This window comes from Prosopis cineraria, unplaced genomic scaffold (assembly GCF_029017545.1).
Source record: "Prosopis cineraria cultivar Desert tree isolate PC_DT_omini unplaced genomic scaffold, ASM2901754v1 PC1, whole genome shotgun sequence".
Taxonomy (NCBI): domain Eukaryota; kingdom Viridiplantae; phylum Streptophyta; class Magnoliopsida; order Fabales; family Fabaceae; genus Prosopis; species Prosopis cineraria.
Genome location: NW_026555332.1, coordinates 37,346,803 through 37,360,680, shown reverse-complemented (window position 1 = coordinate 37,360,680; position 13,878 = coordinate 37,346,803). Strand labels below are relative to the sequence as shown.

Genomic DNA, 13,878 nt, shown 5'->3' with positions numbered 1-13,878 from the left:
ATAAAAATGATAATTGTTTTTCTCGAATGAAGAGTTGTTCACTAGATTATAACAATTCCTCTATCAAATTAATATTTTGTAGTTGTTTATAAAGGAGTTGATTGCTGTTAGAATGAAAATGAGGTTTGTTGTTTCTTGAATGAAGATTTATTCATCAAATCACAACACTTGTTTCACTCTGCCACTAAGTTAATTTTTTGAAGTTGTTAATAAGGGAATTAGTTATTATTAGATTGGAAATGGGACTTGTTTTTTTTCTCAAATGAAAACTTTTTTATCAAATCACAACACTTATTTCTCTCTACCACCAAATTAATTTTTTAGAGTTGTTAATAAGGGAATTGATTTTTGTTAAAATATAAATGAGACTTGTTTTTTCTGAATGGGAAGTTGTTAAAAGAGTGTATAATATACACATGAAGGGTATTCTTATCTTTTCAGAATAAAAGTAGGTACTTTTATTATATATAGTAATATCAAAATCCTTTGATCCTTCAATGTAATTAATTGTCTCCAAGAATCCTTGATTGTGATTTTCCCTTTTTAAATTAACCTTGTTGTTTTTTTGGGTCAATCTATTTAGCCCTGTTTAGTAGAAAATGTCATACACGTTGGCCAATAGCTAGAACGGAGTATGTTGATTAATTTATTGTTAATTAAATATCCCAAACCTTGCTCTCAATTTATGATACAAAGATGTTGTGTACTAGAATTCTTTTAAGTTACTCCCTCCAATTTAAATTATAAGATATTTTTTCAACTAAACTTGATACAAAATATAAGATACGTGGTACTTTTTAAAATTATTTTTTTAAATTTACTCTTGTATTAATTAATGTGGGTGCGAGAGATATAATAAACATTTTTTCTTGCCCTTCATAATGAATGCGTTAAGGGAAAGGGGGGAAAACATGTATTGTTTATGGAAGTAAGGAATTAATAACTTTTATTAATATATAAAATATAATTAAAGGTGTTTTATAATTTAAATAGAAAGAAGTATAAAAGGAGTGTGTAAATAATTACGAGAACGTAAATAATTACAAGTATTGCAATAGAAATTGTAGACACAGCACTAGTTTTTATCTCAAAGTTATCTTTACCTTCTTTCGTTTTTGACGTATTGGATGGGGCCAAGGCTGCGGAACAACTATGAACGCCAAAAATAACACTATCAATTCACATCATAGTTGAATTAGTTTAAGTTTAATAAAAAAAACTAATTCTTTATAATGTAATGAATTAAAATTTAAAATATTGTGGAGGGACTCACATTTAATACCTAGCTATGCACAATTAAAAAAAAGTTATTTTAAAACTTAATAAATTTTTACACCATAAAGGTCAATCAAAAAAAAATCAAAAATATTGTAAAATTCCTTAAAAACAAGCCAATTAACACATTTATTAGCCCTTACGTAAGCATGGTGAAAAATGATGATCCAGTTTTGCATAACAAGAGCACTTATCTTCATGATATTATTGTAAAGGAAAGATTTTGGGCTACCCCTAAAACAATATACATTAATTTCTCTTTTCTTATAATTGAGCTATGTGTTTTTAATTTTGATAAAACAGTTAAAAGTTACTTATACTCTTATGTCATATGGAGGGAGTAATTTATCTTTACAATACTACTCCCCTTATCTCAGTTTATAAGATAATTTTAGATAAAATTGTGAATATCAGTTAATTTTATTAAATATACTTTACAAGATTTTTTTAAATAAAAATATAAATTTTTGTTTAAAAAAATCATTCATTTAATATAATCTTATTGATGAAATGTTAAATAGATTAAAAATATAACAAGAGAAAAGGATAATATCAGAAGAAGTATAATTAATAAAATTTTATTTTTACTAAAATATTTTATTTGCAGCACCAAATCACCATAAAAAATATTTTATCAAGCGTTTATGAAAAATAAAAATTGTTGTGGGTGAGAGGCCAACATGCATGATATTATTTTTTTAAAAAAAATTAATTTTTTAATCCTCCAACTTTCAAGTCACTTGTAATTCAGTCCCTCAACTACAACTTGCATATGACTCAATCTCTCAACTTTTGAATCACTTACAAATTAGTCCTTTAATCTTTGTTAATTTTTTTTTCATATTAGCTTATATCTCACATTAATGAATAAGAAGAGGGTATTTTAAAATAATATATGAGTGTTTTTTTATCCCTCTTATTTGATAAAAAAATTTTAAAAAAATAAAAAAATAAAGATTGAGTTATAGGTAAATTAAAAGTTGAAAGATTGAGTTGCAATGAGTTATAATTGAGAGATTAAGTCATAATGAATCATAATTAAACGATTGGGTGAGAAGTGAGTTAAAAATTAAAAAATTAAAAAATTAATTTTTTTTATTGATTGAAATGCATGATATACTTTACTGCGCTGTTTGATGTGGACATCTTTTTGAACTCATCAAATGCTTCTCAATAGTTAGTTGCTTTTTCACATTGAATAGTGAGTGGGACTAGTGGGCATGCTACTAGGAATGTTGCTTCTCGTGTTTCTCACCTTAAATTTTGTTGGTCTTCAATAAAGTAAATGCAATAAAAAATGACCATAATAAACATCAATTTTCTCAACAATCCATGATACAATACAGAGATTAAATGGTTATTTCTCATGCAAAACCAAAACTTATAAAGAATACTTTCTTCATTTAAAAATATAAAATATTTTTAATTAAATTTTATTCTTTAATAAAGTAGTTATTTTCTTTTCAACTAATTCTATCTTTTCATATTTACTCCTATTAAATACTCTATAATAAATATAAAGTCATTATCAATAGGGATACTTTTGAAAAAAAATAATTACACTTCAAAAGACTAAAAATATATTATATTTTTGAACATCCAACTCCTCAAAAAATATTTTATATTTTTTAACAGAGGGAGTATAATTTATGCACTTATTAGAGGAGCAAATGCAAACATTATCATCTTTTAATTTTATTTATCTTATAATGTTTTTTATGTTAAAAAAATATTTTTCATTTTATTTTATACTTTTTATTTGGTAAATTCTAAACTCTTCAAATTATTTTACTTTGATTATCTAATAAATCCGTTAGCACACATACACAGGTATTTATAAATCATTCTATAAATTGATTGTCTTGTTCATTTTATTTTGATTATCTAATAAATTCATATTATCTAATAAACACACACATTTTTATATCAAATAATATGAATTTCATATTTCGCATGTATATTGTGATTAATCAAAGTATATTATATTATAACCGTCCTGAATCTAAATTGATATTGAATGAAATGAAATGGAATAAAATTAAAGTTCAAAGATAAAAAATAAATCAATAAAGAATATGAATGACAGCAATTGTTATTGATTTAGGATACCACTTGCTAAAGTTCAGGGCCACACTTGTGAGCATGAGAAAATATTATATTTTATATGTGTGTATATATAAAAAGATAGATTATATCTATAAATTTAATTTTATTCATATCACAATTGTTATAAGTTGCCATGAATGTTAGCCATACGCTGCTTGGTAAGGTGTGATGTGATAGAGAAGTTAAAAGTTCAAAAGCTTCTTTTATATCAAAGGCACCCAGTTTCCTTTGGGTTCATGATATTCAATGATATTAAATATAAAAAAATAATAATAAAATTCTTTCACACTATGTTTGGATACATATGACTTGAGCCAAATCAATTGTTTGAGTAATTAAAATATATGAATTTGTGTCTGACCCAAATCCAAATTGAAACTCCACCTCAATTTCTTTATAATTTGAAATCCTTTCTAAACATTTTTTATTTCAAATCCTAACTCAATCTCATTTGTAATTTGACTCAAATCCACGAAGGCTTAATCGATATATCAACATTAATTAGATCAAACTGTTGAAGTTCTTAGAAGCAAGCTGCAACTATTGATCGAGATCAAACGGTTAACATTTATCGAGATTGAACCGATAGCGATGACCGGGATAGGATAGTCGACTTCCACCGAGACTTGACTAACTGCAATGACGAGAAACAGATGGCCAACTTTAACCTAAATTGGACAGATGGTAATGACCAGGATGGTCGACTTCCATCAATACCTGACCGACAACGACAATAAGGACTAAAAGGCTAACTTCCACTAGGACCAAACAGCCGACTTCCATGGATTCAGTTTCAATGAACAATGGCCGTTTCGTCCTAGTGGAAGTCAACAGTCCAGTCTTGATAGAAGTCAGTTGTCCGGTCTTATAGAGTTAGCCATCTAATCTCGTCATCGCCGTCGATTCGATCTCTGTGGGAGTTAGTCATTGCCATCACCGTCGGTCCTATCCTGATTGAAGTTGGTCATCCCATCTTGGTCATTGTCAGCGTTACAATCCTAATTAACTTTGACTATTTAATCCTAGTGGAAGTTGGTCATTCAAACTGTTGACTTTGACTAGTTGTCCTAGTTTTTTAAATTCAGGTATATAATTTAGAACTTTACGTTATATCCAAAAAAGTAATTTTAATATATAATTTAAAATTTTTTATATCATCCAGATAAAAAATTTAGAATCTATAAATTTCAAATGTGAGATTTTATCTATATTCTTAACTTATGTCCATCCATCCAAATGCAACCTCAAATTATACAAATTACAATTTGATCCCTCAAAATATTATAATTTTCATGATGTTCTTAGGAACCTCTTTGTGAATAACTTTTTTTTAAAAGACCATTTTACCTTTACTAAAAATAACAAACCCTAATTGTAACTTTTATTTAAAGAATTGCAACTTTTGTTTATAAATCGTAAGAATTGATCAAGAAATCATAACTTATCAAATGTAATTTTTATTATTAAAAAATAAGCCTTAATCATAACTTTTATTTAAGGAATAACAACTTTTATTTAGTGAATTGCAAGAATTGATCAAGAAATCAAAACTTTTCAAGTGTAATTTTTATTATTGAAAAATAAGTTCTCAAAATAATAAATTTTATTCACAATTTTTATTTAAAGAATTATAATTTTTTTTAAAGAATCGCAAGAATTGAATAAAAAATTATAATTTGTCAATAAGTTTTACTAAAATAGTTATTGACAAAGAAATTCTTGAAATTTTTTTTAAAATTATGACATTTTAAAAGACTATATTATCATATATAATTTAGAGAACTTTTATTATTATTTTTCCTTAAATCTATTATGAAATGAGGTGTTAGGATGTGATAGGATGAGATAGAATCATAATAGGGATAATCTTAACTCATGTCCCATATCAAGAAAAAGAATGAGACTGGATTTTCACATTGTGTCTTATCTTATCTTAAATATTATTTATCCCATTTTAATTGACGAATGCATCCCAATAGAATCTCCGTTGGGAGCAGCCGGGACTCTGACTTTGAATGGTGGTCTTCCCATTGCAATCGTTATATGCAATCTGCCAGCAAAAAATAATAATAATAACTATTTGTAAGAGAGAAGTCATAACTTGAAAATTCAGTAAACAACACTACTTTTATCCTTCCTACTATAATAATATGCCTCAAGTTTTTACTTCAAATGAATTAAGCTTGAATGAATGTAACTATTTGTCCAGAAAATTCACTAAATTAAGCTTCCATATATAATTATATTCTCAAAAAATTCAATATAAAATCATAATAAAAAAATTGAGTGTAAACTTCAATTCAATAAGTGATAACAAAATATTTTTTGAAAAAAATATATAAGTACCCATTAGAGACGAAAAGACATCTTGACATTGAACGTATCTTCCAGTTGGTCTCAGGCGTAATTTTATCTCATTCCATCATATCCTTTTCTAATTTTTCTTTCGAGCAAAGCTAGACCTGTCTCGATATTATTAGGATGAAAATTGATTGATTGGGACTTGGATTTCCACAAATGGCCTTGCTTTTGGCTTTTTAATCTAGAAACCAAAAGTCCTTGCCAAAACAATAATAAAACATATTTTTATTTAAAAAATATTAAATCACATTCAAATTAGGAGAAGCAGTTTGACAAAGGAAATGTCTCTGGTTCCTTTTATTTTGCTTCGTGATTTAAAAAAAAAACCATGCAAGCAACAAATTATTTGTTAAGTGCTGGTTTGAATTGTAGTTGAACAAATAAGATTATAGATAATCATAATCTTTAAAAATGACATTAATTAAAAGTAAGGTGATAAATTACAGTTTTTGTCTGGATATTTTTTAAAAAAAATTATTATGAAAAAATTAGTTTTATTTGGATTCTATTTATCAAAACCAAGTTTAGATATATGATTGCTTAAATGCATGATTTTTCTACAAATGATTACAATTTTATATAAGTATTATTTAGAATAAATTGGCCCATTGACCCAAAAAAATCTTGTACTTAAAAAATATAGATTAATTTTTTAAGAATTTAGAAATATGGTCGATTCATATTGATATACAAGAAGTTTATCATTAATATATAAATAATTTATCATTAAAAATTTAAAAATTTATAAGAATTTTATCATTAATACAGAGTGATATATCATTAACAAATATAATAAATTAAATATAATATAAAATATAATAAATATGAAATAATTTATTTAGTTTGATTTTATAACATAGGTTATATCTGCAAAACCCAAGGTATTGAAAACCGGACCGGCCATTGAACCGGCCACGGTCGGGGGTCAGGGGTCAGGGGTTCAACCAGGGGTCAACCCGAATTCAAACCGGACATAATAAAATAATATGATTTAAATAAAAATAAATTCTCTAAGACTTAATATCTTATATAATACCACATACAAATCTAACATAATCATCAAAACATCATTAAAAACACAATATTTAAAATATTCATCCTTACAATCCTTTAATCATCAAAAAGTCTAAAGCTAATAATAATCAACACCAAAATCCTCATTAATTTCATTCAAATCTCCGGGAGTAAGGATTGAAATATTAGGAGATGATTGAGAGAAACTAGAACCACGTCCAACATCATCATTCAGATGTGGATGCTCTGAAATATTCATATTTTCTTCACCTATTTATGACAAAAATTAACATTAATCATTATGTAAAAAATAATATATATATGCAATATAGACATGTTAGTAAGTATGAACCTTCATTATTTCTCATAGAAGTTGATAAACTACAAGATTCTCATTATGCATAGCACTTTCCAAATTAGTGACATCATCAGCATCAAACTCTGGAGCTGGCTCTTGTTCCTCTTCAGCAATCCAAAAGTCTAATTTGTTAATAGATTCATAATCAATTAGATCAAAACTTATTTTTTCTTCAATTGGCTCCTTTAATGAGATCAAAACAATCAAATATAAGTATATATCTACCATGAGATAGTAATAATAAAATTTTTATTTATTAAAAACATTCATAACTTTTATTTTTATTACCTATGCTTCAATCGTAGATTGTAGTTTGTAAAGACTAAATCATTTAGTCTTTGATGTTCCAATCTATTTTTCTTTTAGTATGGATGCGTTCAAACAAGCTCTAATTTCTCTCACAACCAGAAGAGGAAGAAGTTTAGCTAAGAATACGCATTGCAAGATTTTGCAACTCTAGAACAGAACTTCCATAAAATGACCACCATTCATCTACAAATAAAAGACAATTAATTATATGTTATATGATAAATAAAATTACCATGATCATGTTAAATATTAACACTTACAAGAGTCTAGCTTCTGTGCTACTTTATGACATGAAGCTTTATCAAAAGATTCTTTATAGTCACGATACAAGCTCAACTGCTTCATCATCACAATATAATCAACATCTTCATTTTCAATTGATTCAAATATTGAAAGCATAGCATCCATTAACCTTCTTTTGTGAACAAAGTCATCATTATACAAGAAGGTAGGGTTCAACAAATATGCTGCTGCATGAAGATTGTTCTTTAAGTGCTTATCCCATCAGGCTTGGATAATATCTGTGTAAGGCTTGTATTGGTATTTATTATTGTTGAAGACTACCTTAATTGCTTTTTTTGCCCTTTGCATGCCTTCATAAACATAAGGCAAAGAAGGCTTCTCATCTGAATCAACAATTCTCAACAACTTTATAAAAGGAGACACAATCTTCACAACTTCAAGACATTCATTCTAAAACTGATTATCTAATATGATAGCACTAACAATTATTTCGGCTTCAGTCCTTGATAATTTGTGATCCACAAAATGCTTATCAATGATTAAAGCTTGCAAGTTATGCTTGTGCATATATATGCTATGCAATGTGATAAATGTTGTAGCAAACCTTGTCACACCAGGACGCACAATTTCTTTCCAACCCTTTCTTTTCTTAAGCCATGACAGGAAGACCATATGATTATAAACAAACATAGTGATCTTTGATGCCTTTGTTGCAAGTTGTGACACATGAGACATACTTGCAATGTCTTTCAAAGTAAGATTCAAGCAATGAGCAGCACAAGGTGACCAATAAATACTTTATATTTCTCTTTAATCAACTTGCCACATGCTACATAATTAGTAGCATTATCAGTCACCACATGCACAATATTTTTAGGACTAACCCACTCAATCACTTCGGAAAACAATGAAAATAAAGTCTTGGCATCTTTCACTAAATTAGAAGCATCAACAGATTTCACAAATACTATGCCATGTGTAGAATATACAAGAAAATTTATCAAAGTTCGTTGCCTCACATCTGTCCAACCATCAGCCATGAGTGTACATCCATAAGTTTTCCATTTAGATCGATGACTCTCAATAAGTAGCTGATATTCTTTTTTCCAATCATTCAATAAGTTAACTCTAAATTCATAAGCAGTAGGACCCTTAAACCCGGGCCCAATTAAAGCAATAGCATCCATAGTTTTTTGAAAGAATGGGCAATCTAATACATTAAATGGAATGCAATTGATGATAGCCCATTTAAGAATGGCCATTTTTGCACTGTGTTGTGCTTCTTTAGTTGCAAACGCACTCTTAATGCTTGGTTGGGAACCTAGAGTTATCCTAGGGGCAAAATAATTTTCAACTAGCATAGTAGGAGGTTTCTTTTTACTAGCACTACTCTCAGGGATTGACTTAGATGGAGCAAGTGCATTGGGTGCATTAACATTAGACATATGTTCCTCCATGTCTGCTTGTACATCAACAAGCTTTCTCTTTTTCCCACTTTTTAATGATTCTTGCATCTGATGACAAACATCAAAAGGAACTTTACTGCAGGAAACTACATTTCCACTTACACCAGCAAGATGATGCTTTAATCTATTTATTCCACCTCCTTTATAGCTCAATGCACAATAAAGACATGTATGCACATTTTTGTTGCCCTCTTTTCTTAAAGCAACATGTGCCCATGCAAGATCTTTTTTTTTTTCATGAACTGATAGGGTTCCAGATGTGGAGTCATTATGCCTAGCAGGGGCGGGACTGTTGGAATTGGGAGTAGGATTGTTGGAATTAGGGGTAGGATTCTCAGTTCCATCACTATTAGAATTACTTCTAATATCCATATTATAACTTTAATCTGCAAGCTACGATAATTTCAACATAAATAAACATATAATGCAAAAAAAAAAAAAACCAGAGCAATCATAGCAGCCAAAAATCTAAAATACAGTATACAAGAGCAATATAAAGCTCGAATTAATTTTTAGCAACCAGAGCAAATCAAAATACATACAAAAATCACAAATAAGATTCAGAGTTCAGACAGAGTCATAGAGCACAGCATTCGAATTCCAAAACGAGAAGAGGTTCTCGCCTTCTCGGTTTACGGATTCAGACAGAGATGAGCAATATAAAGCTCGGATTAATTTTCAGCAATCAGAGCAAATCAGAATACATACATAAGTCATAAATGAAGCTCGAAGATACAGAGCAACATGAAGCTCAGTTTTATGGTTTGATAAATCATAAAGTTTATGGTTTGAATTCTATGAACCAAATCGAGCCAAGGGGCCATGACAAAAATTACATTTGATTATTTTCTAATTTTCTAACTCTAATTGTCGCAGCCAGTGACTGTAACATTGCCATTCATAAATTCTGAAATTCAGACACCTTCCCGAACCACATTAAACTCCTTGAGATATCATTCCGTCCACAAGCTCGCAGAGGAGAGAGAGAGAGAGAGAAAAGCATACTTGAATCAAGTAGGGGGAGAGAGAGAGAGCAGCTACCTAAGAGGCTCGTACGGATCGTTGAAGCTTAGGCAAGATTCAGACAGAGCACAACATTCACCGTTGAAGCTTTGAGGCAGAGATGGTCACGGGTTCAGCATCTAGATTCAGCCATAGATGAGACACGATGAGGGCGAACCGGTGAAGTTCAGACTGAGACTATGAAATGAGTTCAACCTTCATTTTCGTTCAGAGATTGAGCTATCAGCTATCAACGTACGGATCGTTCAACCTTCGCTGTGAGAATACGAGATCGGAGAGTCAGAGATTAAGAGTTGAGAGTTGAGATGCAGAGCCGTAGCAGAAAGGACAGAGACATACTAAGTTAGGGCTTCTGACTAAGTTAGGACAGGGGAGAGTTGAGACGCAGAGGAGAGGACGCGAGAATACGGATTACGGACCATTCAACCTTTGCATATTTTTTTTAATAATATGACCCCCAAAACAACGTCATTTTGGGGGTTAGTCTCTTCAAAAAATAATAACCCCTCAACCCTTTTGACTCGGGGGTTGGGCGAGTTTATCCGGGTTAATATCGGGTCACCCGAGTTAACCCGGGTCACATAAGGCCACTTTGGCCATATGAACCGGATCGGACTCGTCTCTAGTTCGTCGGGTCACCGGTCGAATCAGTCGGTTTGGTCCAAAATTTTAATACCATGGCAAAACCTCCTATTATTTAACTAAACCTGACCCAAAAAACCAAAAAAAAAAAAAAGCTGCCTTCTTTTTCTCAAAGACAAATTTGGGGCTGATTGGGATTTTGGTAATTTTTTTAATTTTCGTATTGGGTAACCATCAACAATCAACAATCAATAAATATATAGATATATTGATTGATTAATCCAATCATTCACCTCGAAAACCAAATAAAATCTAATTCAATCCCCAAAAATAATCAAACGAAACGACACGCCTGTCAAAGCCAGAACTGCCAATCAGTCGAGCATCCTTCTTTTTGTCGCATCGACATGTCCAGAACCGAGGAGGAAGATGCATCAGAGCTCAAATTTGGGGAGGGTATTTTGTTTCTCTGTTCTAAATTTAAAATTCCCAATCGAATAACTCGCAAGTAACATGTAATTTTGATCCATTACTGTGAATTAATAATTCACCCGTACCAACTGGTTGGTTAAGAGTCTGTCTGACATATTTCAATTGAAATTACAATCCTTCTGTTTCATGAGGTCAATACGTAAATCACGTCGTAAAGACGACCCACTTGAGCAAGTGCCAATATGGCGTGTTGTGTTTTGGGCTAGAGATTCTCATATGTATATAATGGTGGGGTATTAAACTTGCATCGTTTAATTTATTGTTTATTTAATATCCCTAGCTTTTCCTCGATTACTTTTGACAGAGACTAGAGAGAGGTTAGGTACTATAATTCTTTCTTCGTTAAATCTAGTTGGAAAAAGCAAAAAAATTCATGGATGGGGTTTTTTCATGATTGAGGGAATTAAGGTGATCATGGGCGGGTTCACGGCTATATATATATATATATTCTACATCGCTGGCTCTCCCTTAAAATTTATATAAACTTTACATTCATGTGTTTTTCAATCTCGGCCCTCGCTCATGGGACCATGTATGAGGTATCCATTTGGTGGCGGTGTTGTTATGCACCCCTCACTCATAAAAATGTACTTTTCAAGCACAGTGAAGAGGACGAACACAGGCAAAATTTCCTACAACTAAGAGGAAGCTATCATGTTTAACTTCTAGTCTTCCATTGTTCGTGCACTAGGTATAACTACAATGGACTATTCATTTGCATGAAGCCCAAAATGAGCCGCATTGATCTTATATAGTGTATCTCTATGTACTTTCTTATATTTTATATTGATGATATTGATAATTAATAGGACAGATAAACAATGAACTATTATTATAGCCCAGAAAACAGTTTCTTCGTCCACCGGATTTGTTAGTTTAGTTTTGAGATAATTAGCATGGCAAAAGCACTTCAATCGTCTATTCTTACAATTAACTAACTCTAAAAGCATGCAGGTTACATATAAGTGGTGCCTTTATATGCAGTTTGATTTATTAGAGGCTACGGATGCCTTTATCTTTTGTTGAACAGCTTAATGTGGATTTTTTTTGTTATAAGGTCACTAGCTTTTTCTCTCACCTCGAGGCAAAACTTGAGTAATTGAAGGACCTTCACTGTTTCCAGTTCGAAACAAATATATCAAGGAGGAAATAAGGAAAACACCCTAAAAGAACCAAATAGAAACAAAGCTATATGAACAGAACACTTGAGCTCAATCCTCTAAAGAAAACGTCAACTGAACTTACACTGCTAGTGGATCTTACACTCCTTTCTGCTACTAAAGCAGCTAAAATGTTGGTTAAGAAAAGAAGAGGAAGAGGAAGAAGAAGCATCTAAAATGCACATCTACTTTTGTTGTTTGGGCAAGCAATTAGATAATTTTACTGAATGTGATTAACGTTTAGTTAACTCTGCTTTGAGTTTGCACAGCTCTATTTGGTTGCTTTCTTGTCCATACCTGGTGAAGCTGTTAAGTTTGTCCTGATGTTGCGCCTTTATAGATTTTGAGAAGGCCAAATGTTTAATGAACTGTGAAGTTGCCCTTCTTTTGGAGCACAAATTGGAGCAGTTCAAACAAATGTCCGATGAATCAATTAAGCATATTCCCCAGTGAGTAATTGACACTATCATACTAGTACAACGAAATTTATGTGGAGATTATTAAGTTATTTCTATGTTACAATCTGAAAATCAATAAACATTCTTATTTGGGCTCTTTCCTTGGCATCTTTTATTGTTATTGCTTTTTTCTAAAGAAATCATTATTTTTTACTTTACAAGAGTGTTCGAGAAGTCTCTGCAGTATGTTAAGCGCTTCAGCCGCTTCAGTAATCAAGATGCTGTGAAGCAAGTTCGACAGTATCCCTCATTGTTTATTTGATACAGCATATAGTACTTCGTTTGAGCTTATTTTTATTTGTTCGTACCTTAACTAGAATTCAGAGTTTTGAGTAGATATCAGCTAGCTGAGTACGAGGTACATACAGAACAATTTATTGTAAAAAAGAGTTCCTAGTATATAGGAGGAATTTATAACAACTGTTTCTCTTTTGTGATGTAGCTTGCTGTGCTTGGGAATTTATGCCCTGAAACTGTGGAGGAAGCTATAAGTGTTATTCCAACTCTTAAGGTTTGTCCCCTTTAATATCTTTCAGAGTCTACTTTATAACATGCTTGATGCACAAGGTATCTATACTAATATTAAACAACCTGTCATAGGTTGTGGAATTTTTTAGTCTGAATGCTATCCCCATTGACTGAGGCGTCTGATTTAACTTTAAATGATATGAATAGCTTGCAAAACGAGAAATTCTGATGTATAAGTTATGGCAGCTTATAGAATATTTCTTACTAGGGCAAATTATACTTTACCACTATGTGAGTTAGCCCTTTTGCTCCCAAGTTCCCTTATGGTTTTAAAGTTTGGCAATCCCCTAATTTCTTAACTTCCTCCGAAGTTAAACATTTCAAGTTGGGGACACGAGAGTTTTGGTTTTCATTATGTATGAAAATTAAAGTTTTGTAAGGAAATTGGGGGGGGGGACAATTGTTTAGGGGCAAAATTAGAGAAGAGATTGTACTTGTATCGCAAATTTGAGATTTTTATTAGCTGAGCCTGAGCAAGGAATTTTTTTCTTGATCCCCCCCCC

General features: G+C 30.9%; 2 protein-coding genes across 2 annotated transcripts; one reads left to right on the top strand and one right to left on the bottom strand.

The window, feature by feature from the left end:
• Positions 1-8,427: 8,427 nt before the first annotated feature.
• LOC129295512 (uncharacterized) lies at positions 8,428-9,504 on the bottom strand. The gene has a single exon (XM_054934066.1). It carries the CDS (start codon positions 9,502-9,504, stop codon positions 8,428-8,430), a length of 1,077 nt encoding a protein of 358 aa, XP_054790041.1.
• A 1,564-nt stretch (positions 9,505-11,068) lies between these two features.
• On the top strand, positions 11,069-13,408 carry LOC129303438 (DNA-directed RNA polymerase II subunit 4-like). The gene is made up of 5 exons (XM_054942756.1): positions 11,069-11,193; positions 12,730-12,838; positions 13,010-13,087; positions 13,172-13,205; positions 13,290-13,408. The coding sequence occupies exons 1-5, from the start codon at positions 11,145-11,147 to the stop codon at positions 13,371-13,373; spliced, it is 354 nt and encodes a 117-aa protein (XP_054798731.1). The 5' UTR covers positions 11,069-11,144; the 3' UTR covers positions 13,374-13,408.
• The last annotated feature ends 470 nt before the right edge of the window (positions 13,409-13,878 follow it).

What these genes read in the sequence shown, in the direction of transcription:
- LOC129303438 (XM_054942756.1), top strand. Translation starts at nt 11,145, where the DNA reads ATGTCCAGAACCGAGGAGGAAGATGCATCAGAGCTCAAATTTGGGGAG. An exon ending in TCAATTAAGCATATTCCCCA is followed by an intron (nt 12,839 to 13,009) that starts GTGAGTAATTGA and finishes TTACTTTACAAG; the next exon opens with AGTGTTCGAGAAGTCTCTGC. An exon ending in ATCAGCTAGCTGAGTACGAG is followed by an intron (nt 13,206 to 13,289) that starts GTACATACAGAA and finishes TTTGTGATGTAG; the next exon opens with CTTGCTGTGCTTGGGAATTT.
- LOC129295512 (XM_054934066.1), bottom strand. Translation starts at nt 9,504, where the DNA reads ATGGATATTAGAAGTAATTCTAATAGTGATGGAACTGAGAATCCTACC.